We start from the raw sequence: 27,950 nt of genomic DNA, 5'->3' as shown, positions 1-27,950 counted from the left end.
GTTATCAAGGGTCTTGGTCAATTATTTATATCCTAAGCTTGCTAAGTTTGGGTGTCCTTTCCTGGCAAGAGAATGAAGCCCTTTTTTTTTTTTTTAAGTTTATTTATTTTGAAAGAGAGCGAGAGAGAGTGGGAGCGAGGGAGGGTCAGAGAGAGAGAGGGAGAGAGAGTCCCAAGCAGGCTCCACTCTGTCAGGGAAGAGCCCAATGCGCAGCTCAAATCCACAGACCATGAGATCATGACCTGAGCCAAAATCGAGTTTGGACACTCAACCTACTAAGCCACTCGGGCACCCGGAGAATGGAGCCTTCTGAGAATGCCTCATCATCTAGCCTGAGGTACTGAGATGAGGGGACCCTTTGATGGGTCCCCTGGTATTCACTTTCACTGACTGCTTCAGTAGAAGATACTGGAACACCTCGTCACGTATATCATTAGATATTGTTGGTGTTCTCTTATGTCCCCTCCTAGACGTGAGGGTTGGCACTAGGTTTTAGTGCCTAGTGTTGTCATTTGTATGTGGCAGAGAATTTCATTTATTTATTGAAAAAATAAATTTGAGTGCAAGATGGTGGGGGGTTGTTGAATGAATGAGACTCATTTAACAGATTTCGCCAAGCCTTTGACTCACAGCCTTTGACTCTTGCAACCAGAACCAATTCAATTCCTTGTGAGTTTTGAGAGAACTTCCCTCTTAGAAGGCTAGGCTGTGACTTAAGGAAGGCAGTAGGCAACTGGGCAGAGGGAGTGGAGTGTCAGCTGGTGTCCCCTGCCCCCCACATACATATGCCCACAAGCACCCTACATAGGCACTGAAATGCCCTTCCCCAGACAGAGGCCCTCCACTGCTGTCTTCTTTTTATGGCCGATCTTAAAGTTCATGTAACACATTTCACCTATATCACAGTGACAGCTGCCTAGATGTTCACCCCTCTCCCTGAGCCTCTGTCAGCAACTCCTACAGCCTCTGGGATTCCAAGAATTGAGTTGGGGGAGGAGATGTGGAAACACACTTGAGTATTTGGCTCTGGAGAAATCTGGCAGAGGCCAGAAAACCTGAGGTGTGTTCCCCAGCTGTGTCCTGCGCGTGTGTCTGGCGAGCAGGGCCTGTTGGTGACTCCCGGCTCTGGCAGAAGCGCTGGAAGGTCGGCATGCCCAGGCAAGCACTTAGGTGTGGCCAGCAGATGGCACGTGTGTGTAGCTTGGGAGACAAAACCAGCCGCAGACCCATGTGCTGTTGCCACCTGGTGGCCGGAAAGGACAAGGCATGTTCCTTTTGCTCTCGGTCAGTCTTGAATTTCATAACCCCCACCTCACCCCATCCCCACCCACCCCGCCCCCATCCTGCCCCACCCCCATCCCGCCCCAAGCCGGCTTAAGCAACATTCAGTAGGCAGTGCCAGCGAGGGAGGAGGCCCACCTGCCACAGCTGCCTTCCTTGTTCAGCTACCTGCTTCCTTCCCTTCAGGTCCGCCATTCTAGTTGTCTATGCTCTCTAACCCCGCCCCTGCCCAGTAGCAGCAATGAGGGAAGCCAACATTTACTGGCCTCTTACTATGCACTGTGAACTGTTTTAAGCGCCTTACATGTGCTAACTCATTTAAGTCTCATCAAAGCTCAATTAGGCGGATGTTCTTACCATCCTCATTTTGCAGGCAAAGAAATTAAGTCACTCAGTCTGGTGCCCAGGGCTTGTGCTCTTAATCACTACGCACCCTCTAGTGCCCCCATGTTAACTCCCTAACTAGTTTGCTGAACAGACCTTTGAAGAAAATACAAAACTTGGGAAGAGAAGTAATGTTGCAGAACATGTAGTTGGCTTGAGTGTGAATTGCTGCTTCATTTCCAATGGCAAAACACACAACATGGCCCAGAGAAGTGGTCAGGAGGTACGTAGTCACTGAGCTTTGAATTCCTACCAGCCACTCAGCCACTCAACTCTGCCCTCCCTGCCTCCTGAATTCTGTCCCCAGGACTCAGCCCCTGAGCGACTGGACCGGAAACCTGCCTGCTGTTTGCAGCCTCTCCAGCCACACAAGTCCCTCCTATCCTGGTGAAAAGGAAACCGTCCTGCCACCTGCCGCATCTTCCTTGGACATGCCAGAACATGGGCTCTGTGCTGATGAGGCTATTTGGCTACTGCTGGGGTGTTGGTAGAGGGACTAGCTCATCGGCTGCTTGGCATCTGAGTCCCCTGACCTCCTGGCCCACCTAGGGCCCTGCCTGCTCTTGTTTTCCAGAGCTGCCCTCTGGAAGGACAGGGTACCACAGAGAAGCACGTGATGACAGTGCTCAACCCGCACAGAGCTATAGTTTATTCAGTAGTATGGGGAAATGAAAAAAACAAACACAAAACCCTACTGTATTTACAGTAACAATCAAACTGTACAATCTGATGGTTAGTATCAAGTTAGCATCCAGCATCTTTGTGTTGTTTAAGTCATCAGTAGTTAAAAACCAGTTAAATTTTTAACCCTCTGCAGGAATTGCTGAGGGGAGAGGTCAGGGGGAGAATCCATGGCAGAAAAGCCAAAAACCAGCCTTACAAGTGAGAACAGAAACATTTTTTTCCCCCACCCATAGCCTCTTTTTCTAGCCACCTGCTCCAGAGGAAAGTCAGTGACAAGTCAGGAGTACATGCTTAGCATAAACAGTAACTCAAATGAATTGCAGTTGGCAAAACTGAGGAGGCCGGAGGAGAGGAGGCAGGAGATGACAGCCTGGAGCAGGGGAAGGGCCTCAGGCCCCCACGCCAGGATTGCTGGGTACACACCCAACCTGTCACAGCCACATCAGACCCCCTGGGACCAGACACGAACTCATCCCAACACAAAAAGCAAATAAATAAAATATATATTAACTCTCTCTTCGCAGGGAGCTGGGGGTGGGCGTGGGACAGGGAGAGAAAGAGGAACAGGACCCGGTCCTTTGAAGAAGAGAGCCAATTCCAAGAAGGGGTTAAAAATAGAACATGTCTCAGAGGCCACAGCAGGTCAGACAAAGTGGGATTTGTCTGATCTCGGGTGGGTAGGTGAGTGGACACCAGAACCCAGGCTTGAGACCTGTGCTTGAGACGTCTGGGGGCGACTGAGCCAGCCCTGGATTTACTCTTCCTCCCCGTCCCACCCACACCACAGCAAAGAAGCGCAACTTAACACACGACTGGCCTTCCCCATGCGGGTCGGGCAGGGAAATGAAGCACTTTTGGGTCAGCGAACTGAGCAAACGCCTGGACTGCAGCGCGTGGCCAGAGTCCAGGGAGAGAGGAGGGGCTGGGGTGGCCCGGCCGCCGCCCAGGGGCACGGGTTCCCCTCAAAATGTGTTCATGCAGCATTTGGGGGTCTGGGGGCATGGAGTCCTTCTGCCCCCTCGCCAGACAGGGCTTTTTTCAGTTCCTGGGAGGGGCAGCACAGGCAGAGTGAGGAGTGCCCTCCACCTTGACGCCCTCACCATACTGAGGCCTGCCAGGGTGCAGCCTGCAGAGCTTGATGCCCTTGGGTGCATGTGGCTTTGTCCTTTCCTTTTGGTGATGGCAAATGAGGGGCAGGCCCCCCAAAAGTCCCTCTCCTCCCAGAGGCACAGCAGATGGGAAACTGAGGAGAGGCTGGGAAGTATCCTGGGAGGTCCTATCCTCTTTGGGAAGGGAAAGGGGAGTCAGTTTCCAGCATATAAAAAAAATTAATCCCTGAAGTCATGAAGAGTGGAGATCCTTTTTTAAATTCTTTTTTCCTCTTTTCTGAAAAACTTTGTCTTGGAGATGTTGGCCCCAGGGGTCCAAAGTGCAGTGAAGGGGATGGTGGGGGAGGGAGTTGGCACTAGATGGCCTTGGGAGGGGTGGGCGCCCCTCCCGGCAAGGCCCAGGCTCCTCAGATGGATGTTTCGTCGCTGCTGCGGGCAGGCGGTGGGGAGCAAGGGCAGGATAGAGCACAAGACAGGAGTGGGGGCATGAGTGCAGCTGGGGAAGGTAAGGGAGCCTCAGGGTGTAGGAACCACCGGCCCAGGGTTAATGCAGGAAGTTAAAGAAGAGAAATCTGGAGAGGCAGGAAAGGAAAGTGACAGAAAAGGCAGACAGGGGGTTAGTCGGAGCAGAGAAGACAGGGAGAAGCTTCCACCAGGAGAAGGAAACAGAAAAGCAACCCCAGCTCCCCACCCTCCCTCACTTTGCCCGATGCGGGCTGAGCTGACCCCATGGGGCACCATGGTCTGTGGGCATGTCACAGTAAGGCAGCTGGCCAGCCCATCCGTCCCCCGACCGCCTGCCAGAGCAGCCTGGCGAGGCCTGGAAGCAGCTGTGAGCCCAGCCGGGCCTCTGAGGGGCTGCGCCCGGTCCCACCCAGCCAGCCTCACTCACTCGGAGCCCGACGAGTCCTCATCCACTGTGCCCGCCTTGATACTCATGGCGATGGGCATGACCCCGTTCAGCTGCTCCTGGAGACTCTGCCGGGGTGGAGGGCGGGGAGGGGGCCCGCCCCGGCTGCCTTCACTGGCTGAGGAGCCCCGAGAAGACCCTGTGCCCTGCTCCAGGGGCAGCCGTAGGAGGCTGCTCTTCTCACTGATGGTGGGCAGATACTTCTTCTTGAGGATGCCTGTGGGGGGAGAGGGGGTGCAGGCGCCATGAGGAACAAGTGGTAGGCTCATGGGACTGCCCTAGAGAGCCCTACCAGCCACGGGGCAAAGGTGAGTTGTGAGGTTGCCAAATGGGGGAGCATGGCAGCTGGGCATGCCCTGCTCACCTTTGTGAGGTTGGGCAGAAGGGCCTGGAAGGGGGCCCAGGGCCCCCTCCCGAGGCAGGGCATCTCCATTCTCCCAAGGATGCTCCTCAGAGGCCCCATTGCCACTACTCTCCTTTGCTGTGGTCCCAAAGTCTCCTGGCCAGGGAGCCTTCCCGGACCCTGGGCCCCCATCTGGTGGAGAAAGGAAGTTGATAAGGCCCAGAGAAGACAGACAGCTAGGAACTCACTACCCTAGGAATTCCAGGCCCTTTGCCCTCCCATTGCCCCCTTCAAAGGCCAAAGCCCTGGCGCCGGCCCACCCTTGGGGGTACTGTGCAAGGGCAGTCTCTCAGCGCCAGGCCCCAGCAGGCTGTCCCAGCCTGGCTCTCCAGGGAAGGCGGCCTCCTCCTCCTCCTCCTCTTCCTCCTCCTCACTGTCTGATGAGTGAGTAGAGGCATAAGAGCCACTCTGATCATCTTCCAGGGACAGGTCACTGTCAGAGTCTGTGTCAGGATCTGGGAGGTGGGGGAGAAATCACGGCTGACCAACCTGCCTCTGCACACCCTCCACAAAAGCCAGGCAGCTGCCCCCCACCGGCCATCAGGGGCTTCTGTTCTCACCATGCTGCTGGTCTTGACCTTCCAGGAATAGGCTACCTGGGTCCCCAAGGCCAGGGGGCCCTTGGCCAGGGTTCAGTGTGGACTCTTCCCTGAGAAGACAAGGCCATGTTAGAAGGGTCAGCCCAGCCCTTTGCCTAGTGTCCCGTTCTTTTCTCTCTCTCTCGTTTCCCTGTTCCTGCCCCATGCCCCTCCTACTTCTTTTTTAATTTATTTATTTTGAGAGAGAGAGAGAGTGCGTGCACACATGAGGGAGGGGCACAGAGACAGAGAATCCCAAGCAGGCTCCAGGCTGTCAGCACGAAGCCCGACGCAGGGCTCAAACGCACGAACCATGAGATCATGACCTGAGCCTAAGTTGGACGCTCAACCGGCCTGAGCCACCAGGCACCCCCCCTCCTGCTTCTAATTTAAGCTGCCACCAGTCAGCTAGCCACCAAGTACGCTATTCAACTCCCAGCAGGTGGCTGGCCTGGTTTCCAGCAGGCACAGCACTCTTCTCTCCTTGTGGATGCCCCCGTCACCAGGGCTCACCTCAGCAAGAAGGGGATGTAGCTGGGTTGACTCTTGCCCGAGCGGCTGGCACTGTGTAGAGAGCCTGCTGAGTCTCCGTACGGCTGGTAGAGTCGCCCATCTGCATAGGGGCTGGGGCAGTTGTAGGACTAGGCATGGAATGGAGAGGTCAGTAGGTACGAGGAGCAGGCCGGGGTGGCCCCAGGACGGGGAGCAGAAGGGACGAGGGAGCTTGCCCTAAGTTCTACCACCTACACGCCCAGGTCTGAAAGAGAGAGGCCCCACATCTCCGCTCCCCCCACCACTCCCATATCAGGGCCTGGTAGTAGCCATAGCTCTGCCGTACCTGGGCCAGCCCTGTGCACGCCAAGTACCCTGGACTCAGCTATATAAGGGCTTCCTGGTAAAAAATGGTACCAGGAATTATCTCCTGAGAATGTGCTGGACACAGAAAATCTACCAAGATCCACGAGGGATTCTCAGATGTTGGGCATCCGTGACTGGGTCACCTGTCTTGGTCACTTCCTCACCTTACTCTTCCTAGCTCTACACCCAACTCTTCTGAGTCAAAACCTTCCTCCCTACCCCCGTGTCCCCCTCTTCCCAGGCCACACATAGCATTTCACCACCCCTTCCTCCTTCCAGGAAAGGATGTAAGGATGAAGAAAAAGCGGGGCAAAAAGCACAGAGAACAAGCTCCTTGGGCCTTCTGCCTCTTCCTCTCTGCCCCAGATCTCCCTGATCCCACGTCCCTGATCCCTGGCTCCCTCACCGAGGTCAGGGTGGACTTGGTGGTCAGCGCAGGGTCAGGGCTCGGCTTGCGGCTGCAGGCAAACTTGAGTGCTTTCCGGACCTCCTTGCTAAGCACCACGTAGGAGAGGAAGATGAAGGGGCCCTGGCAGGCGAGAGGCAGCAGCTAAGTGCGGAATCGGGCACCCCATGGCCAAGCCTCACACCCCCATCTCCATGGGCCTGGGCCAGGTACCTGGATGCAATTGCAGGCAGCAAAGAGGTAGTGGAAGAGGAGGGTGTCACTGTTGACAGAGAGCAATGCCAGCAGCCACGTGGCGCTCAGCAGCAGGAGAACAGCGAAGGAAGGCCGCAGGCCTGAGCTGGAGAGGGGGAGGCTGTGAGCCCAGCCAGGAGGCCTCCCACACCGATGCCTGCCCACTGCCCAGGCACCCACACCCCATACTCACACAGGGCCTTTCTTCTCAAAGCCCTGCCGCTGGGCAGCACAGGAGGCGCGGGCTGCCAGGATGTACAGGAAGACACTCATCTAGCAGGGGAGGGCGATCATCAGGGGACAGACAGCTTCTACTCAACTCTGCGGGGGCCCAGCAGTTTCCCCATTCCTAAATGGGGACACACTCAGCCTGCTCACCCCCAGCCCACTTTCTAGCACCTACCGAGACAGCAAAGGCCACAGGGCCAGCAAAACTCCAGATGAGCGTATCATAGATGGAGAGCCAGCAGAAGTCAGGGTTCCCATAGCCCTCAGGGTCGAGGCCCACGGCTAGACCTGGGGGTATGGTGACAACAGCAGGGGAAGGGGTGGTAGGGCCTTGACACCAGTCAGGTGTCAAATGGGCTCACAGGGCCAGGTGCAGAGGACAAAGGGTTCCACCCACCATGTGTCCATGCTGACCTGTCCAGGATGGGGGACCCAGCCCCTGGTGGGGAGCCTCAAGGACTGAGAGGCATGCCTACGGAGAACTCAGCCTGGGTCATGGGGGTATGGGGCCTCTGGGACTGGGATGTGGGTGGGGAGAATGTGGCATGAAGGTGGACCCAGGGCCTAGGGATGCAGAACCTCAGGCCCGGGAAGGGGGTGGGAGGTACCTGTGATGAAGGCAGGCACACCCCAGCCCAGCATATAGTAGAAGCGCATGGGGCCAGCGTTGACGTCGCGCACCTCAGTGAGTGCCCGGTACAGGTGCAAGGCCTCCAGCAAGGCCCAGGAGAAGGTGCAGAGGTACAGGAAATGCAGCAGGATGGCGATGACTGTGCAAGCAAACTGGGGGCCCAGCCATGCCTGGTCAGTGACCAGGGCACACCCAGAGTGTCTTGTCAGGGGAAGGGCCTGGGTGTAAGGTGGTGCTTTGGGAAGTGTGGGCCAGAGGAAGGTACTCCTAGGATGCTGGTGGGGGGGGGGTGGGGGGGGTTGGGGGGCGGGGAGGCTGGTGGGGGAGGCGGCAGAGGGGGGCGCGGTAGGGGAAGGTGAGGGGGAGCTGGAGAAGACGAAACCATGGGCTGGGTGCTGGGCTGGGCTCTGAGTTCTTGCTGCAGAAGCAGAGACTGGGGAGCTGGGGAGGACTATAGGAAGTTTCATAGGACTAGAAATTGTGGACGGTCTCTGGGTGAGGGGAGAAATCTTACAGGGAGGTCAGCCTGGTTGATTCCTAGGAGGAAGACCAGCTGGGCCAGGCCCAGAGCAGCAGTCAGGTTCCGTCGGATGCCATGCTGGTTGGAGCGTAGGGCACGCAGGATAGTGAGGAAGAGGAAGGCGAGCAGTAGGGCAGCCAAGGTGACCCCTAGGGCCACATATGTCAGTGTCTTCAGCGGCAGGATCTCTCCATTCTGCAGAGCAGGTGGCAAGAGGCCAGGAGAATTAGGAAGGGCAGGGCCTAAGAATCCAGCCCAGTGCCCTGGGCTCCCACCCCTAGCTCCGTGGCTGCCCCCTGGGGGTCCAACCTCTCTCCGGGACACATCCATGAGCACAGCGAAGCTCGTCATGTGGTTGCACTGGCAGCTGACGTGGCTCTCGTTGCGGAAGACGACCTCACAGCCTCGGGCTGACCAGCCACCTGTGCCACTGACTCTGCACGAGGGAGGCAGGGGCAGGGGACCAGGAGTGTAAGGCACCCAGGGGCTTGGCTCTCCGCCCAAAGCCTTGGGGGAAGGGCAGTTTAGGCTCACAGGATGGAATGGTTCCAGAAGACACAGATGGGCTTGGTGCGCTCCTCCGTCTCCAGCAGCCGGAACTGCACCGTGACTGGCTTGTCCAGGGCACGGGGCAGAAGTTCCTCATCGTCATGGACGCTGATACTCACCACCGGCGTGTTGATGACAGGGCGTTTGGGGACTCTGATGAAGAACAGGCAGGTACACAGTCACTATGGCAGTCCCGTGGCTGAGGGAACACCCATCATCAGTTGGACATGCCCCGACCCCTGGCCTCTCTGTGCCTCAGCACTCACCCGCCCAACCTGCATCCCACCCACCCCGTCTCCTCAGCTGCTCACCTCAGGCTGCGCTTGTCCGGGTCATAGTTATGGGGCAGCAGCCCGGCCAGGGTGCGGTAGATGATGACGCTGGCCACAGCCTCACCCTGGCTCAGCTCTGGGTGCCGCCGCTGACGCCGAGCCAGCTCCTCTGGCTCCTGGGTCTCTCCAGGGCCCGCGGGCCTGACCACGGTGGGTGTTTCTGGGACCGGGACACTGTCCACTCAGCTGGGCCCCGCACAGATGCCCCAGCCTGGCCCCTGACCCACCCTCTGGCTCCCCACTGACCTCTGAAGACAGAATCAGGCAGAATGACCGTCGTCTCCAGGTCAGGGGGCCGCTCCCCCCGCAGCGCCTCATAGCGAGGCAGCTTGGCCCCAGCGAAGTTCCCCTTGTCCAGGCGAACTACAGAGATGACTAGGGAGAAGGATCACAGGTCAGACCCTGGGTCAGGGCCCCAGCACAGCCACCTTGGCCAGGGCCTCTTTCCACAGCCCCTTCCCTGACCCAGCCTCACCGATGTTGGGCGTGACGATAGTGAAGGGGCTCAGGTAGGTGTGCCGCATGTTCTGAGCCAGGGCACTGGCATAGGCCTCGTAGTGCTGAAGCAGCCAGGCCGTGCCACCCTCCGTCTGCTGGATCAGCTCCCAGTGACGCTTGTTGGCCGCGTCCAGGAGGGCGCTGCCCACCCGCAGCAGATTCTGGGGTAAGCATGGTCACAGTGGGCTGCAGCCCTATACCTTCTCATCCCCACCACCGGGCCCCACTTGTGCCTCGACCAGCCCTGGCTACCCACGCCAACCATGCCGCTCCTTCAAACCTTCCCTCCTCATTCTGGAACTAGGAGCTTCCCAAGCCCTGTGTCTGGACCCACACACATGGCTAGATGCTGATTCCTCCCCAGCCTGGCAAGGTGGGCAAGGCCTCTGCTCCGAGGAACCTGGTCAGGCCAGGCCCCAATACAAACGTTAGTTTCTGTTAGCACCTTACTAGAAAAAGAGCTGGAAGGAGATGCTCTAAATTCCATGGCTCGAGGGACCTCCCGGAGGCTTCATGCCAACTGGGAAGTCCCCAAAGGCAGGGATGGAGAGTGTTCCCCATTCAGCCCTCAGGTTGCCCCAGAAACGGGCTCACTCACCATGACCCCCATCTAACCAGCCAGCCCTGCCCCATCCAAGCCCCACCTCGGTGAAGTGCACATCCTGCGTGGCAGACAGCCCAAAGCCCCGCTGGGCACTCTCATGGGCCAGCAGCCGTGTGGCCAGCTGGTAGGCCACCTTGACATCACTGCCAAAGTAGCCAGCCGTGTGCTGTGTGGCATTGCGCAGAAGCAGAGCCAGCCGCTGGGAGCGTCCCGAGTCCAGACCTGATTCATTCCGCTGTAGCCGCTCAGCCTAGGATGGAGCCGGACAGGACAGGGATGGCGGGAGGTCAGCACAGGAGGATAGCAGTGAGGTCCCCAGAGGGCAGGACTGGAACTCTGGAGTAAAAGGGCCTCAGGAAAAGGGAGAAATGGCCACTCCCGGTGGGGGGGACCCTGGGGGCTGGAATTCCAAAAGCCCTTTTCTCAAAGCTAGCAGCAGTGAGGGGAGAGAGGAGGTTCACTTACAAAGCCTTTCAGCTCTGAGAAGGTGACTGATGTGCAGTTGAAAAGGTTTGGGGGGAGCCACCCCCTGTGTTCATCACAGTGGCGCACGGCAGTCCCTGGGGGAAGGAAGCCCAGATGGCAGGCCTCAGGACAGATACAGGATGCTTCCCGGACCTGCCAGAGTTCCCGGGTGCCAGGACCTCATGGGCCAGAGACAGGAGACAAGCAAACAAGGGCCCTGCCCTCCTGCAGCCCAGATGAGAAGAGTAAGAAACCCCTGCAAGACGGGCCCAAACAAGGATGCAGGAGCACAGGGCACACACTCTCCTCAAGCCCCTAGACATCGCTGTCCCTCTGCACCTTGTGCTCTCTGCCACTCTCTGCTTATGAACTCTATTCATCATCTCAGTCTAAGGACCAAGACTGGGGCTGGGTCCCCTGGAACAGCACCCCACAGCCCCTACTCCCCAGACTGCCTTTCTAGTGGCATAATTCCTGTTCCAGGCGGTGAGTTGAGGATAGGAAGGAACCCTGTGTGATTCATCTTTGAATCTCTATACCCGTCACTGTGGCTGCACACGGCAGGTGTTTCAGCATTTTTGTTAAGAATTCAGGATGTAGGTGCCCTTCATCCCGGCAACCCTGGGAGCAGAGCAACAGTGTGGGACATGGAGTCTCCAGGACCTGGAGACCAGAGAGAGGTCCCGGGATCTGCAGCCAGTCCTAGTGATGACAGGCCAAGTCCAGCACCTACCAAAGGAGCCTTTGGGGCAGGGAGCAGCAGCAGGCAGTCCGAAGCGGGTACGGGGCCACCAGATCCCAGCCTCGATGGCCCGTGGGCAGCTGTCGTAATTCACTGCAAGGAAACACACAGGGTCACCCAGGAGTAGCTGTCCCCCTGCAGCTCTGCTCAGGCTCCCAGCCCACCCTCAGCAGCCTCAGGACTGCAACCAGCCCCTGCTCCTGGCATCCCTGGGACATCGGGACCTGGCACACAGCAGGAGAGCCACCGACCCAGCATGGGAGCCCCACCTTCACAGCCATTGGTGGTGACCTCAGCAAAAGGGTTGTCACAGCGGTCACACTGGCGCCCAATGACGCCTGGCTTGCATGGACACTGGCCGTCCTCGGGGTCACAGACGCGGGACAAAGAGCCCGTGGGGTAGCAGTCACAGAGGAGGCAAGTGGGGCTGCCAGGGGGCCGGTAGTGGTTCTCCTGAGAGGGGGGACAGAGGATGCGGGTCACTGGCTCAGGCTCTCTCTCCTGGATGCTCATGGATCCTTTCAGCTGTGGCCCCTCTGGAGGGAGGCTCGCTGACTTCAGGTCCCCCCAGGAATGGTATTCAAAATATTTAACTGGTAACAATTTGCGGTTTAGCCCGTCAGTGAGATGCCAACCAGTCAGAACTGGTTGCAAACAACCAGTGAGGCCAGCCTAGAGTTCACTGGTAGAGTATCCATCCTGGGTCCCCCACACCCCAGACACATCAGAGCACGGGGCCACTTGTCCACCCCGTCAGAGCAAGGGCACACAGCCCTGAGCTCTCTCTGCAGTAAGGCCTTCTCCACTTAAGGGCCCAGGAGGCCACTGTGGAGGCCAGGTGGGGGCTGTCACCTTGCAGTGGCACTCGCCGCTTGTCTTGTTGCAGTCTGGGTCGAAGCCTTTGCTGACATCACAGTTGCACGGGCCGCACGTGGGGTGTCCCCACCAGCCTCGGGGGCAAGGCTGGTCAATCCTGCAGAGAGGAGCCCAGACGGACATGAGCTCCCTCTGCCATCCTTGTCTGGTGCAGCCTTGTGTGGCCCTTCTGACTGTGGCTGTGGCTCACCCAGGTTCATGGTGCTCTGAGGAACACCCCAGAGACAGGCAACGGTCATGCCCTGGTCCACTTACCTGGTTTCACAATATGGCCCAAGGTAATTTGGGGGACACTCGCAGGTGTAGCCGTGGGGGGCACTGGGCTTTCGGATACACACGGACTGATGCTCACATGGGTTCAGGTCACACACGTTAGTACAGTTGTCGCCATAGTAACCTGGGACCATAAGGATGAGAGAGACTCAAAGCCCACCCTCCCCTGGCACTTTCTTCAAACCTGCCTTCATCCACCACCTTTCAGTCTGAGAATCATACCAGCTAGCTGTGGCTTTGCAGTGCAGGAGACAAGGCTCAGAGAGGTCATATGACCCACCTCAGGTCACACAGCAGAGCTGAAATGAGACCCTGGGTACCCACCAACCTGCCCCATTTCCCTGGATCCCTAGCATACCTGGATCACAGCTACAGGAATAGCTGTCCCAGTCATCACTGCAATAACTGTTGGCAGGACACGGATTCGAGTCACAGGGGTCCGGCAGGCTACAGCCTGGCTCCACATTGATGCTTTCCCCACGGCCAGGATCCAGACTGCTAACCCCCTCGGGCGTCTCGCTTACCCTCACACCCTGGGAGGGACGGAAGCTGTATTGGCCCTCCGTGGAGCAGGCCTCCAGGTGGTGAGGACTGGGAGGCAGGGGAGAAGGCTCACCTGCAGACAGCCCCGGAAGCCGCGGGCCACCCCACCGGCTGGCCCAGGCACTCCCCCAACTGTAATGTTGCTCAGGTGCAGCCCATGCAGCCGGGGGCCCAGGTTGCCCTCTGCCCGCTGCTGCCCGTAGTCAAGGGACAGGATGGCATGGCCAGGGCCCCCACTGGCTCCCAGCGCCAGCTGTGCACGGTGCCAGTCGCCGTCATTGGCCCGGCCTGGCTCCAGCTGGAGAGACGAGGCCTGGAGCCCTGTGCCCTCCACACTCAGCACCACATGGCCTTCCCTCAGCTGGCAGCAGGAGAAAAGAAAAGAGGGTCAGCAGACTGCCTTAATCATCTCTTCTAGCCCACTGCCGTCCTTCCTGGACCACCAAACCCATCCTACTGCCCAGCTGAGGCCAGAGAAGAAAAGGTGTTTTTTCCCTTGGGGCCAATAGATGGCAGCAGTGATCCAACAAACAGCTCTAGCGGCCTCTTCCTTGGGGACAAGAATAGACCCCGCCCAGCCATCTCTGACCAGCCCCCTGGAGGCTACAGCAGCCCTGGTCACTACCCCCTCCCTGCATCACCTGCAGGGTGATAGTGCTGCGCCCCCTGGTGACAGCCTGCAGCAGGACACCGTTGGCCTGGCGTGTGCGGAACATGAGGCTGAGGTGCCAGGGCTGGGAGATGGGCAGCGAGAGGCCGTGCCAGGCCACCAGGCTGCTGCCCAGGAAGCGCTGTGGGTTGGCCATTTCTGAGGAGGCAGATAAAGGCAGATTCTGAGGGGTGGAGCAGCCAAGTGCCCCAGGGGGTATGATGCTCAGAGGTGGTGGCTCTGTGGGAGGCAGGGCACTGCCCCTCCTAGTGCCCACTCCCCTCGTTGGCCCCACCCTCCAGAGCATTTACCTGTCCTGCGCCTACCCCATGCTGTGCCCAGGCCTGCCTCTGACTGGGCCCTTTGTCTCCAGTGCTACCCTCTCAGGGCTCTGCCCAGACACGCTTTTCCACCTACAGCCCAGCCTGGCTGGGCCCTGCCCAGCGCCTGCCCCGACCCTGCCAGTGTTCCCAGCATTGCTGACAGCTCTCGGGCCTCAGCCTCTGCTGGCTGCCCCTCCTACCCTGGGCACAGCTCTTGCCCCCGAAGCCCAGAGGGCACTCGCAGCTGAACGCGTCCCACTGGTTCACACAGGTGCCCCCATTGTTGCAACTATTGCTGTCACACACGTTCTTCTTGGCAGGGCAGCCTAGACGGGAGAGAAAGGGGCTCGGGTCGGGGCTCCAGACAGAAAACCTGTAGCCGGAGGGGCCTCTGAAACCCCCAACATGTCCCCATACCAGGCCCAGCCCTCCTTTCTGCACTGGGTTCCTGGCCTTGCCCCTGCCCCGGGTCCCCGTACCAGGCACGGTGCCGTTGTTGGCGATGAAGTCAGCCATGTCTACGTGCCGGCTGTCCACTTGCAGGTTCCTCATGCAGCCCACAAAGTGCCGCGTGCGGACAGGGAAGCTCTCGGGCAGGTCAGGTACCCCACCCAGCAGCAGGGGCCCTGTCAGATCCAGAGACCTGGGGGAGCAGAAATGATGGCAACGTGAGGCAAAACGGGGGAGCTTCTGGCTCTTCCTTCTCTCCTCTCCCTGCCACCAGGCCAGAGGCGGGAAGGGCCCAGGCAGGAGCCCAAGGGGCCCTGGAGGAAGCACAGAGAAAGCGGGGCATCCCAACCTGGAGCCACTCTCATCTCACACCCACCATCCCCCCTGCACCCCCCAGACCGCTCCATGAGACCCTGCCCTAATCGCCTAACCTTGCCGTTCCCGCTCCCCAACCCAAACCTCTGCAGAAGCCTGAGCAGGGGCTAAGGGAAGCAAGATGAGGGAATGCCGCCATCTGAATTGGTTTCCATTTCAGGGCTCCCTGAGGCCCACTGTCTCAACCTTCCCTCCCTGCCTGGCCCCACACTGCACCCCATCCCTCAGCCCTCTCCCCTGCTCACTTTTTGCTGCCACCCTGGGTACCCTGGGCAGCACAGGAGTAGTTGCCCAGGACAGCTCCAAAACGCAGGGCCACTCCTGTGTCACAGCCATCCACGGTCACCACAGCCACCTTCTGTTCAGATGGACCCTGCGGGAGCCCTGTCTGACCTAACAGTGGCTGGACAGGGGAGGGGAGAGAAGAGAAACAGTTCAAGAAGCCCACTAGGTTCACGGGCCAGGCACAAAGGCACCAGCACATGCTGACACCGCTCTGTACACACATATATACAGGTGTGCACACGTGTGTTCACGTGACATATGTGCTCGACTGCATTCCTCAATGTCTGCTGGAGTGTGTGCCTGTCTAACAGGACAGGGGACATCTAGTACTGCCGGGTGGAAGGGAGACACGCTGGCAAAGTGGCAAGTTCCCACCCCCGTCCCCCCCCTTCCATCAGAAGTGTCACCCATTACCAGCCCCCCTGGATGAAGCACCACCTAGATCTGAGCACCTGAGCCAAGGACAGAACCCTCCAGCTCTTTGACCCCCTCCCACACTCACCTTATTGTAGTACTTCAGCTGGACTGTGTGCCACTGTCCGTCACTGACCCCTCCGGGCACGAATGGAGACACAGTGGTGGTCGACTCCCCTGGGGAAAGGACCCAGGTGAGCTGGGACGTCAGATGAGGGCTGGGAATGGGGAGGGTGTGCTCACAGTTGGGACTGGGCCCAGGTTGGGCTGGGAGGGCGTGTGGCTTGGGGTCAGGGGCCACGACACATAGGGCCTTTGGGAGACGGGCAAGGACATGGGGCAACCGGGATCACCTGCAGAGAAGGTGAGCTGGACCTGCTCCTGGATCACCTCGAGGGCCACAAAGTCATGCTTCTCATTAAAACGTCCATTGTATAACAGCAGCCCATCGCGCTCCTTGGTGGCAAACCTGAGCAGGAGGTGGAGATGGGGGCAGGGAGCGGGGCACCAGCCTAACCCCAGCCACCTAACTAGCCCCTCCCTGATCCTACTCAGGACACTCCAGAGGGCTGACACTTGGCTAAGGTTATGGGCTGTGGAGCTGGAACGTGGAAGATGAGCCCAAACCAGAACTAAAACCAGAACCCTGACCTCCTGACTCCCCACCCTCAAAAGTGGGGTAGGAAGAGTGATAAGTGGACCCTGGCGGGTGAGGAACGTCTGCTGGCAGAGCGCACAAGCAACTCTCAAGTGCAGAGCTGGCTCTGCCAACAACCTGCTCCAAGCACTTTCGCTGCCTGACCTCTTGCCTTGCGTGCAGAATGGGAGACACCCCAGGCTCCCGCCACACTCCCTCCCCCCAGCTCAGGGCCCAGCCACTCACGAGAGGGCCAGGGTGAAGTGGAAGCGCTGGCGCAGGCCACGGAAGGTGATGAAGGAGCGGGCGGGGAAGCTGCGCGTGGTCACCTGGCAGTAGGGCTTCTCGAAGTCTCCAGATGGGCAGTCACACTTGAAGCCACCCACCAGCAGGTTCACGCAGGTGCCTCCATTCTTGCAGACACCTGGGGTGCAACGGCCTGAGCGGGCACTCACCTCGCAGTGCTCACCTGGGCAAGGGGAAAGCCAGGGCGGATATCAAGTGCCTGAGAGGGTAGAGTAACTGGGACGGCTCCTCACCCAGCGATACCTCCCATAACACTCCCAAATTCTCCCAAGCATCTGCACCTCCTTTCATGTGCCCACCTTCTCTGAGATCTAGGAAACCGGGGTGTTGTGTCTGGCCCACCGTGCCATTCTCACCACCATCCCATTATACTGCTCCCCTGCGAGTTCCTTGAAGCTCCCAGGCCTTTCTGTACTCCTTTTGGGGCTCAAGTGCACAGGCCTGCCGGGGTCTCTGGTCATAAGGCCCAGGTCCTAGTTAGCCTTTGGTGTCCTGGCTTCCAAGCAAGCTTGGGGGTGTTCTGTTCCCACAGGGGTGGATGTGCATGGAGGAAAGAGCCTGCAGGACAACACCAGGGCTGGTGCCAAACCCCCTTCCTCCCACCCTCCCACTGGTGCTTTTGTCTCTGCCAGGCGCCAAGATCAGTTTCCCTCTCTGGGGAAGAGACCAGGCTTCTACTTCGGTTGTCAGAGTTATGGGTGGGGGGTGAGGGGTGGGGGAAGCTGGAGACTCCCAGGAATGGGGCAGAGAACTCCCGCCCTGAGTCCTGGGGCCCAGAAGGAGGCCCTCTGTGCACTTGGGAGATGCTGACAGATTGCGGAACTGAGCCCTGGGAGCAGACCAGGATTTCAGTGGAGGAACTGAAAATTCCAACAACATCAGATGGGAAAATCCACCCCTTTCTCTCCCTCCCCATTCCCAGATTCTAGAGATAGGCTCTCAGCTCCTGTGCCTAGTGACTGGCTCTTGTTTCCATGGAAACTGTTGTTCGCCTACTCTAAGCCCCCCTCCCCATCCTCCTGGACAAAGACTCCCCTCCCATCCCCCAAGCCCTCCCCTCCCCTCCACCCCCACCCACAGCAGACTGAGAGGAGTCAAGTCTGGCAAGTTCTGGGCAGGAAGATGCAGCAAAAAGGCGGTGGGGTCTGCCCGCCAACGCTGGCAGAGCCAGTGGGCATGGCTGTGGAGGAGAGAGAGTAGGCCTAACCTATCTGGGAAGGAAGGGCCCAGGGAGGAGAGAAGGGGGTGTCCTGAGGAGAAACAGGAGCCTGCAGGGCGGGGTCAGGAGCACAAAGCAGAGGCTGGGGAGGGGATGTGTAAAAACCCAGGTCACAGGCCAACTGGGAGGCCTGACCCTTTTCCCAGCACCTGCGCAGGGGTGGAGCTATTCTGCTCAGGGTCACAAAGGTACACAGACCTTCTGAAACAACCCTACCCCGCACCCAAACCCCTCCAGTTTTTTCTATGCCTTCTTCTCAACGCCTGGGAAGAAAAGTATGGGCTGCAGCCCAAAAAGGTAACTCACTCAGTGGTGGGGGAGACCAGATTCCAGGCCCAGCCTCAGGTCTAGTCAAGCTGTGAGGTGAGACTCAGAACAAGTCGCCTGAGTCCAGTGGTCTCTTAAATCACAGCCAACACCTTCCAAGGGCTGGCTCTTTACATGTATTAAGTTAATTACATTAATCCTGACAACCACGCTGTGAGGTAAATCAATTTATCATCTCCATTTAAAAATACCGAGACACAGAGAGGTTAAGTAACTTGCCCGAGGTCACACAACTACTACTAGTGGCAAAGCTGGAATATAAACCCTAGCCGGCTGCCTCTAGAGCAGGCGCTGACCTCACTTACTACGCTGCCTGGGATGGGGGTGGGGAGTGCTGGGAGAAGGTGGGCTCCCCTCTCCTCCCTCCCCAGTAGGTCGCTGTAGAGGAGCAAGTGGGATCTGCAGATGGCCAGTGTAACCTGTGCCTGCCTTATTCTGGAAAAGAACGAGGCAGCCCCGGTCCTTAGCCTGATCTGTGCTTGCACTGAAGCGTTAGCCCTCCAGAATACCTCCCCCCGACCCCCTCCAGCTCACCCGTGTAGCCGTCGCGACAGAGGCAGGTGTAGCCGCCCTCTCGGCTGCGGCAGCGCCCATGGGGGCCGCAGGGCCGCGAGTAGCAGAGGTCCACCTCGGTCTCGCAGTAGTCGCCCGTGAAGCCGGGTGGGCAGCGGCAGCGCAGCCCCCCAACGGGATGGATGGGCCGGAAGAGCACCGAGGAGGAGGCGATGAAGGGCGCGGAGGAGTCAAAGCGCAGCACCGACACGCAGCGCATGTAATTCTCGCAGGGCTCGCGCAGGCAGATGTTGTCGTCGAAGGGCAGCACGCGCTGCGCCGAGATGGCCGTGAGCAGACTGCGGTTCAGGTACAGACGCTCCTGCAGGTCCTCGGAGGGCAGGAAGGGCGGCCCGCCCCCCGGCCCAGGCGGCTGGCCCACCGACAGGCTCACATTGAGGATGTGGCCACCGGGGGCGTCGGTGTCCCGCTGCACGTTGAAGACCACCACGTGGTCTGGGGGTGTGGCCAGCGTGGCGGCCACCGCCTGGATGAAGAGACCCAGTAGGGGGGACAGGAAGCGCTCTGGCGACATGTCCTCCAGGCGCAGTGTGATGCTGTGCGTGAGCATTTCGTCCGTGATGATGGTGACACGCAGTGCGCACTGGGCAGTAACACTGTGCACGCCGTCTGCGGATAAGTGACATGGGTCAGGACCTGGCACAGGGCTGGGAGGGCAGGGGTGCCAAGCCGGAGACCTAACCTTGGGCAGGAGCACCCCAAGAAGGGAGCGGGAGCCGAAATCCAGCCCACACGCTACTGAATTGCCCAGTTGCCACAGTGGCAAAAAGTGCCTAAGAGACTACATGTAGGGAAGTCACACCTTGCTGGATCGGCCCCCACCCACACTTAAGGTGATTCCATTTTTTACAAGTTCTCTTTGCATACTTTACAAAAACCCTGCACTGTGAAGAACGGCATGTCTTTTAATGTTTGTGCACCTTTCCCTGTCCAAGCCATGACTCTTACTCTCTTACACCAAATTCGGAACTTCCCTGCACAAGAACCCAATTTTGCCTATTTCTTACCTTTCTACAGGGCCCAGAGCACCATGAGATACCCACAAAAATGATCATCCTACCCCCTCAGCCTCTATACCTCGACACTACCATAACCCTGACCCTGGCTGTGCTCCCTCCTCCCGCACCGAGGCAGAGTGAGGGGTGAACTGGGTCAGTGGGCCACCCAGTCCCCCTCCCACTGAGCCCCATGGCTGCTTGGGCGCAGGCCTGCTATCCCCATAGCAACGCCCCACACAAAGCATTCTTCCCGCCCAACTCTCTGGGCTGCTGAAGATAGCCTGGGGAGGCCTCACCCCAGGAAATCCAGCTGAGCCACCTTTCCAGGGGCTGCACCACCCATTGCCCTGATGCTGTGAGAGATGGGGGTGGGGGGCAGAGATGGAAGGGCCTGGGCAGCTCTCCAACCTGAAACCCCAGAAAAGCCCCACTAGGCTGATCTCCCCTCCGGCCTTGGGCCTCTAGCTATTCATCGCCTGCTTGGCTCACTGCATTGCACCCAAATGCTTGCTACACCTGCAGGCCACACACTCACTTATAAACAGCTAGGTGCTAACACACTCTAGTGTCTCACTCCACCCACACTCTAAGCCCAGAAATACCATGCACACCTGAACGCACATATACGTGACATTGGATTTTATTTAGTTCGAAAATGAAAGCTGGAGGCCAGTGGGGAGGAGGAAATGGCTTGGCAGGGCTGTAAAGGGTATTCATTTTTTAAATTTACTACAATGTCCTACACATAGTAGGTGTTCGGTAAATGCTAAGATGCTGATGTCTCCATAGTGAGGAAATGATCTTTTAAACAGCAGGAGGGGCCCTGAGTTGACATTAAGAAGGAACCCCTAGTGGGAACAGGGCAGAAGATGGTGTTTCTGGGGTGGGGTGGGATTAGGGGAGGGACCTGGCAATAGATTCTGCTTCTCTGCCGTACCTACGGGAGGTGGCTAACTACACCAGGCAGCTCAGCTCAGCCAGGGAAGGCTGAAGGCAGACACCCATCTCAGCCATGGCTTTGGTCCACCCACCTGCCCTCCAGCCTCATCGCAGAGACTGCCAAAGCCTGCCTGCTCTCACCAGCAAGCTTGCCTGTCATTCCCCACTTCTGCTCCTCCTACTCTCGTCTAGAGCTACCGAACACACTGTGCCTTCCCACCTGGCCTACCCACAGTCCTCCTACTATTCTAACCTGCCCCAAGCTCACCTAGTCCAGGAGGCCTGCCCAGATTTATGACCTCAGGCTCTACTTTTCTCCCTCTTTCAGACCACCCTGCACTGAGGTGGGGAGCTGGCACAGGGCTCTCAGGCACTTGGTGCCTCTGCCCAGTGATTCCTTGATGGGATAGTCCTTCCAGGCAGAAAGCTGCCAAAGAGTCCACACAGAGCCCCTAACTGATTAGGGAGCGGAGGGGGCAGTCAAAGCCAGTGAGCAAGAGAAACCTCACCACCACTCAGCCCCAGGAACAAGCACTCCTCCCTGTGTCTCCCCACTGCCGTCCCAGGCCCCGCCCATGCCCCTCACCCAATGTGTCTCTGTTGCTTCCCATCTGGTCTACCATCTGTGACCACCTGCCCCCTCTTCTGTTGTCCCTCATCCCCAGCAGTCAACCTACTGCTCAGTCCTTCCTCTTTGTTCCTCTCCCTTGCCTTGACCTAGGTCACCCCTCAGGTGTCAAGGCAGGGTGGGAACAGGGGTCCCAGGTCCCAGACTGTGGCAGAATCAGACTCCAAACCTGTCTTCCCCTGGCAGATGTGCCAGTGGAAGCGGTAGGCCTGGAGGGGGAGTGGGTGGGGGTCTGCCGCTCTGGGAGCTGACCAGACCATGCACAAGAGTTCCTGTGTGTTCCAGCAGAGTAAGAAAGAGGCAGGGAGAATTGGGGCCTCAGAGGAGCCATCCAGCCCAAGCTGGGGCAGCTTCAGCCACAGGGACAAGAGGCAGGGAAGTCAGAGGGGCATGAACGTGGAGACCAAACAGGGGAAAACAAAGACCCAGAAAAAGAGCCAGCAATGGAGAAAGTGGGAAAGGAGGAGAGAGCTACACAGGAGATCAGGAGAGGGCAATGAAGTGGGGCAGAGCAGGAGGGCCCCGTGGGCAGGGGCGGGTAAGAAAGAGAGACAAAGAACAAGAGAAGGAAAACAAAGGGGCAGTGGGAGTCAGTTCCCCCTCACCCCAGCCTCCCTTAACTTTGGGGTTGCCGTGGTGACTGCCTCCAAGGGTCAGGGCTTAAGGGACATGGTGGGGCCAGGGCTGGAGGGCCAGCCTGAGGCCTTCCCTTCTGTTCTCAGGGAGCTGTGGTCAGGGGTTCTGTCCAGGTAGGAGCCTGAAGGCTGGGTGGGGCCTCCTCAGTGTCCTGCCATACTCGCCTAGGACAGGCTGTGGGGAGGACAAGAAGCAGAGGCCCTTCTTTTCCATCCCTCCCCACAGCTTGCTTCTCCCAGCAGAAAAGGGTACAGGATACAGGAGCTCGAGCCCTTCACTTCCTCCTCCTGGAGGGAAACTGAAGCTTCAAGAGGCACAGAGCCTTGTCCATGACCTCTAAAATCTCTTATCCCCTGGCTCCTGTGGCCACCTAAGGGAGTAGGGCAGGGGAGGCATCTGTCCAGGAAGGACCCAGAGCGGGGAGGGGGCTGACCACACCCTGCATCTCACAGGTCTTTCATTGCCCTCTAGGCCCAGACTCCCTGAGGTGGCAACAGAGGGGTGCCAGACTCTTTTCTTCTCCTCCCTTATGTGTCTGGAATGGGGTATCCTGGGCCATCCATCCCTAGGGTGTCTCTAACAAGGGGCCCTCATGGGGGTGCCAGTTGTTCCCAGGCTTGGGGAAAGGATTCGGCAACCTGGGGCTGGCCCCCTCCCTGCCACTGCCAATCACTCCTCATAGCTGACAGAGAAGACAGAATGCCGCCCCCCTCCCCCCAACTCTCCTCCCCCAACCCTCTGTCCAGGGAGTCTGCAGGCTGAGCGCTTGGCCAAGCAGCAGGAATGCCTAGCCTGGGTCCTGGCCAGGCTCCCACGCCCCAGGACTCTGTTCTCTCCCCACCGGAGCAGGGGCTCTACCCTCAAAGACCACCAGTCCCCTCGCTCATCCTGGTCCCCACACCCCATTCCTTGAGTCCAGGCTGGTCACAGACCGCAAGGAAGGCCTCTAGCATCCTAAGAAGAGTCCACGGGGTGGCAAGGCGGCCCAGGAGGCCTCAGCCTGGCCCTGGCTTCACCGCAGCCCCTCCCCCAAGCTGGACCCCGAACCATGGCCTCTGACAGTGGGGTCTGTTTGGACAGAGACAATGAGCTCTGGCTTCACTTCCTGCGGGAGCTCTGAAGGGGTAGCCAGGCCAGGCTCTTTCTGCCTGGAGGGAAAAGAATGCACTAGACAAAGTCCCCCTCAGCCAGTCTGGGGCTCAGCCGGGAGCCAGAAGGGGCCAGAAGAGGCCCGACAGCAGGGTCCTGACCCCTCGGCGGCAACCCTGTGCCCCACAGCCCTCTGCTCTGTCAGAAGGCCGTTATGAGATCACAAGAATACCCTGCCGGGCGTGAAGGGGTGCTGAGGGGACCGGCTCACCTCCCTGCCCCACACATAACACAGTCCTCTCTACCCCTCCCCCAGCTCTCCTGGCCCCCCTGTCCTCCACGTGCCTTTTTTCTTTTCTTTTCTTTTTTTTTCTTACAATTCTTGGCAGCCATAGCCAGGGCAGCCTCGCCACACTTGCCCTGCCACGTCACAGGGTGGTAGGCAGGGGGCAGCCAACCGAAGCAGCCCAGCCCAGCCTGGGGTGGCAGGCGGGGCCTGCACCAGCTGCCAGGATTCCCAGGGCTCCTTCCCAAGCTGCTTCTCACCCCTCAACCTCTGTGCCAGCCTCTGGGCAGAGAGGTGAGTCCAAGGCTTCTCCCTGGATGGCTGCCCAGGGCCTCCTCCAATGGCCGCCCCCACCTGACACCACCTGGGCCCTTCCTTACCTGACACTAGCACGCTCATGATGGCCTCCAGAGGCCGGTTGTTGTCCAATGCCCGGCTCAGCCTCAGTTCGCCTGTGGAGGCATTGAGCAGGACGAGGCTGAGTTCATTCCCCCGCTCAAAGCTGTAAGTCAGGCTGTCTGAGATGTCAGGGTCATGGGCAGGCACACGGCCGATGGCACCCCCAGGGAAACTGCTTGAGCGGTTGGTGACATAGTTGTTGAAAAGGATCTCAAAGTTGCCCAGCACTGGTGGGTTGTCGTTGCGGTCAAGCAGGCGGACGTGGACAGTAGCCCGGCTCACCAGGGGAGCCGACGTGGCCTGGATGACCAGGATGTATTCAGGCCGGTCTTCATAGTCCAAATCCACCAGAGCGGTCAACTCCCCAGAGAAGATGTCCAGTTGGAAGACCTCAGGGATGTTGCCCTCCACTATCTGGTACATGATCTGGGCATTGGTGCCTTCGTCAGGGTCAGTGGCTGTGACCCGGGCCACGGCCAACCCGATGGGGCTGTTCTCTTCCACAAACACGTCAAATTCGTCCTGCTCAAAGACGGGTGGATTGTCGTTCACATCCAACACAGTGACCGTCACTTCCATAGGCGTGCGGGCGGGAGGCATCCCCTTGTCCACTGCATATGCCCGCAAAATGTACTGGGCCACATTCTCACGATCCAGCCTCCGAAGCGTTCTCACGATGCCTGATGTGGACTCTACGATAAAGTCACCATCTCCATCATCACCCCCTTGGAAGGTGTAGAAGACCCTGCCATTAAGGCCAGAGTCACGGTCAGTGGCCGAGATCTGCAGCACACTGGTGAAGGGGGGCACATCCTCATAGACGCTGCCCTGGTAGGAGTCACGAAGGAACTGAGGGGCATTGTCATTCACATCATTCACCAGTATCTCCAGGTAAGTTGTGTCAGACTTCTGGGGAATGCCATTGTCTCGGGCGGTGATGGCCAGGGTATAGGACACTTGATCCTCGTAGTCCAGCTCAGCCTGGGTGGTGACAGCCCCTGTATCTGCATCAATGCGGAACTGAGGGATGCTGTCCTCCATAAAGTAGGTGATGCGGGCATTCTCACCTGTGTCCTCGTCCGTGGCACTGATCAGCACCACCGTGGTGCCTGCTGGCCGGTCCTCATTAACATTCACCGTATAGTGGGAGCTCTGAAAGACGGGACGGTGGGTGTTGGCATCAGTGACGTTCACTACCACCTGTGCCGTGTCCTGCCGTGTGCCGTCAGAGGCAGTGACAGCTAGCACATATTGCCGCTCAAGTTTGTAGTCCAATGGCAGCGCGAGCGACACCAGCCCACCACCACTCTGGCTGGTGATGGAAAAGCGGTTACGGGTGTTGCCACTGGTGATCTGGTAGGTGATGACGCTGTGGGCATCACGGTCCACAGCCGACACTGTCACCACACTGGTGCCCACAGCTGCATCCTCATTGAGTCTCACCGTGTACTCTGGTTGGGTAAAGGTGGGGTTGTTGTCGTTGACATCCAGGATGGTCACACTGACACTAGCTGAGGCAGTGAGCACTGGGGTGCCATGGTCTCGGGCTTCTACCCCAAAGCTATAGAAATCAACCTCTTCCCGGTCCAGCTCAGCTGCCACAGAGATCCAGCCTGTGCCATTGTTGATGGCAAAGGGAAAGTCATGCCCAACCCCGGCAAGGCGGTATTCCAGGCGGGCATTGTCACCAGCATCGGCGTCAATGGCCTGGACATGGAGGACCAGGTAGCCTAAAGGGACACTCTCCAGCACAGTAGCCTGGAAAGGGGTGCTAACAAAGATGGGGGCATTGTCATTAATATCCAGGACTTGCACTGTCACCAGGCCAGAGACGTTGGAGAGCGGGGGGCGGCCACCATCCTGTGCTCTAACCCGTAGGGTATACTCCTTGGTTGTCTCATAGTCAAGAGGGCTCACCACATCCAGAGCTCCAGTCTGGGCATCCAGGTAAAACTGTCCCCGAGCGTTGCCACTCATGATGCTGTAATGCACCAAGGCATTACTGCCCTTGTCTCGATCTGAGGCTGTGACCCGGAGTACCGGGGCCCCTGGGGTCACATCCTCACGCACCTGGACCACGTAGCGCTTCTCACTGAACTGAGGGGCATTGTCATTGTCATCCTCCACAGATAGGAACACAGCAGCTGTGGCACTCCGTGGACCGGGGTCCCGACCCTGGTCACTTGCCTCCACTGTCAATTGGTAGGATTCTACTTCTTCCCTATCCACAGGGCCACGAGTTCGAATCACCCCAGAGCGAGGGTCAATCTCAAAGACTTCAGAGGGGCTGCCACCGGGGCCCTCCAGTAGGCGGTACAGAATATTGGCATTGGGAGGGGCGTCACCATCTGTGGCTCTGACTGTGAGCACCTCATAGCCAACCTCCAGGTTCTCCCTGAGGCTCTCCTTGTACTCCTGCTGCTCAAAAACAGGGTCATGATCATTGGTGTCAGTCACCAAGATGGTAAGTGTGGCCAGGGCACTGCGTCGGGGCATGCCATGATCCTGTGCTGTGACCCTGAAGACATGGGTGCTCTTGGTCTCACGATCTAGCTCCTCGGCTGTAGTTACAGCCCCCGTGATCGGGTCCAGAGAAAAGAAATGTTTGGAGCGGCTATCAAAGAGGGCATCCATGGTGTACTCAAGCCGGCCTGCCTCACCCTCATCTGGGTCGATGGCCCGCAGGGATGCCACAGGGGTACCAGCTGGCTGGTTCTCAGGCACTGTGGCCTGGTAGCTGGGGGGCTGGAACTGGGGGGCTGTATTCACATTCCTTTTCCAACGCCCGCCCATGGACTCTTCTGCTGACCTTTCCCCTGCCCTGAGCCCCGGGGTCTGCACCAGCTTGCAGGACTGGCATCTCAGCCGTGGGGCCTTTAAGCATGGGTGTTCCTGGGGCAGGGTGAGCTTGCCCTGGGGGGACACGTGGCCTCCAATGCCCAGGAGACGACAGCTCCATGGGCAGCCTTCAGGCGCTGGCGGCAGGGGGATGTGGGCTCCGGATTCTGGACACCAGACCCTCAGACCGTCGTGGTGGGGCACCAGGTGGCCACTCAGCTCCGTCCCTGCATCCCTGCAGCGGCTGGTGTAGAGCCAGAGGTTGGAGGCTGAGGCTGGACAGAGCCAGCCTACGGGGGCGCAGGCCCCTGAGGAGCCACGTCCCCCGGGCCCCAGGGAACGACAGGGCCCCACTTGGTCTCCCAGCAGTGTCGGCAGTAGCAGCAGCAGCAGCAACAGCAGCAGCAGCGGCGGCGGCGGCGGCGGCGGCGGCGGCGGCGGCGGCGGCAGTAGCGTTGGAAGGGGGGCGCGGGCTGCCCGGCTCTGCATCTCTCCCTGCTCCCGGCCGGCCGGGTCAACGGCGGCGGCGGCTCCTCCTCCGGCTCCAGCCGGCCCCGCCGCGCCTCATGCCCAGGCCGGGGCGCCAGTCCCCGGGGGCCACTCGTGCGCCCCTCGGGCCTGCGCTTTGCTGCCTCGGCGGGGCCCGGCGCTGAGCTCTCCGACGCACCCGGGCTCGCACCGCTCCCCGATCCCGGCCCGCGCCCGGGTCACCCCGACCACCGCTGGCTGGCGCCGCGCCTCCACTTGCGCGCCCGGCTCTCGCCACCTGCGCCCGCGGGCCCCGCGCGACCCTGGCCCTGCCGACTTCCCGAGTCTCGAGGTGCCCCTTTCGCCCCCGCGGGATCGCCCACCTGAGCCCGAGGAGCTACGCACCCGGACCCCGGCCGTCCTCGACTGCCCCGCGCCACTCGCTCGCGCCCCGCGTCCCCGCCGAGGCTGTTGCTGTCTCTGCGGCCAAGGGCCCAGCCCCACCACGATCCCTCGCCTCCCCGGCGGGCGGGCGAGCTCTGCAGAGCGGCGGCGGCAGCCGCGGCGGCGGCGGCTCATTACCATAGACCTGCTCGCGCCGCCGCCGCCTTAAAGCGGCAACGCCAGCCGCACCGAAGGAGGTGGGCCCCACCCGGCGCCCTCCTAGGCACCGACGTCCTAGGATTCCCGCTGGCCAGACCTCCATTCCCAATCCCTTCCCAGGCCTGCCCCTGGGCCGGGGCCAGATCCCTACCACAAATTAGAGAAGAATTAACAATCAGAAGCCAGACAGAGAATGAGAATAACGGTGTTTGTGCCCTAAGTATGCTTACAGGTTTTCAAAAATATTTTGAAGGGCTCTCAGAGACCAAGGGCCCACCTCACACCAGTCACCATGGTCGGCTGCTGATAAGAGCCCTCGGGTCCTGGGTCAAGCTGAGCTAAAAGGGGCCTGCTCAACAGTATAAAGCCTCCCCCATATTCCAGAGTGACACCCCACCTC

At 59.2% G+C, this 27,950-nt stretch overlaps 1 protein-coding gene across 5 annotated transcripts; it reads right to left on the bottom strand.

Annotated features, from left to right (window-relative positions):
- Window positions 1-158: 158 nt before the first annotated feature.
- CELSR2 (cadherin EGF LAG seven-pass G-type receptor 2) lies at window positions 159-27,473 on the bottom strand. Of its 5 annotated transcripts, none has more exons than XM_027058411.2 (34): window positions 23,623-27,473; window positions 18,628-19,275; window positions 16,488-16,710; window positions 15,958-16,073; window positions 15,693-15,781; window positions 15,151-15,308; window positions 14,560-14,723; window positions 14,281-14,406; window positions 13,750-13,916; window positions 13,182-13,469; window positions 12,924-13,098; window positions 12,548-12,689; window positions 12,269-12,389; window positions 11,686-11,869; window positions 11,408-11,509; window positions 10,675-10,769; window positions 10,250-10,459; window positions 9,583-9,766; window positions 9,354-9,482; window positions 9,087-9,267; window positions 8,761-8,928; window positions 8,536-8,662; window positions 8,221-8,421; window positions 7,684-7,858; window positions 7,251-7,363; window positions 7,041-7,120; window positions 6,827-6,953; window positions 6,614-6,736; window positions 5,863-5,990; window positions 5,332-5,420; window positions 5,032-5,226; window positions 4,733-4,903; window positions 4,351-4,585; window positions 163-1,243 (listed from the first exon to the last, which is right to left on the bottom strand). In XM_027058411.2, exons 1-34 carry the CDS (start codon window positions 26,966-26,968, stop codon window positions 958-960), a joined length of 9,066 nt encoding a protein of 3,021 aa, XP_026914212.1. In that variant the 5' UTR covers window positions 26,969-27,473; the 3' UTR covers window positions 163-957. The 5 variants fall into 5 exon arrangements, with proteins under 5 accessions (XP_026914213.1, XP_026914212.1, XP_014931195.2 ...); XM_015075709.3 differs by lacking the exon at window positions 163-1,243 and adding an exon at window positions 2,283-4,030; XM_027058413.2 differs by lacking the exon at window positions 163-1,243 and adding an exon at window positions 2,283-3,887.
- Between the last annotated feature and the right edge of the window lie 477 nt (window positions 27,474-27,950).

The sequence above is a fragment of the Acinonyx jubatus genome, chromosome C1, assembly GCF_027475565.1.
Source record: "Acinonyx jubatus isolate Ajub_Pintada_27869175 chromosome C1, VMU_Ajub_asm_v1.0, whole genome shotgun sequence".
Taxonomy (NCBI): domain Eukaryota; kingdom Metazoa; phylum Chordata; class Mammalia; order Carnivora; family Felidae; genus Acinonyx; species Acinonyx jubatus.
This window is presented reverse-complemented; position numbering and strand designations above follow the sequence as displayed.

What these genes read in the sequence shown, in the direction of transcription:
- CELSR2 (XM_027058411.2), bottom strand. Translation starts at nt 26,968, where the DNA reads ATGCAGAGCCGGGCAGCCCGCGCCCCCCTTCCAACGCTACTGCCGCCG. An exon ending in TTCCTGTAGCTGTGATCCAG is followed by an intron (nt 12,690 to 12,923) that starts GTATGCTAGGGA and finishes TTATGGTCCCAG; the next exon opens with GTTACTATGGCGACAACTGT. An exon ending in CACCACCAATGGCTGTGAAG is followed by an intron (nt 11,510 to 11,685) that starts GTGGGGCTCCCA and finishes GTTTCCTTGCAG; the next exon opens with TGAATTACGACAGCTGCCCA.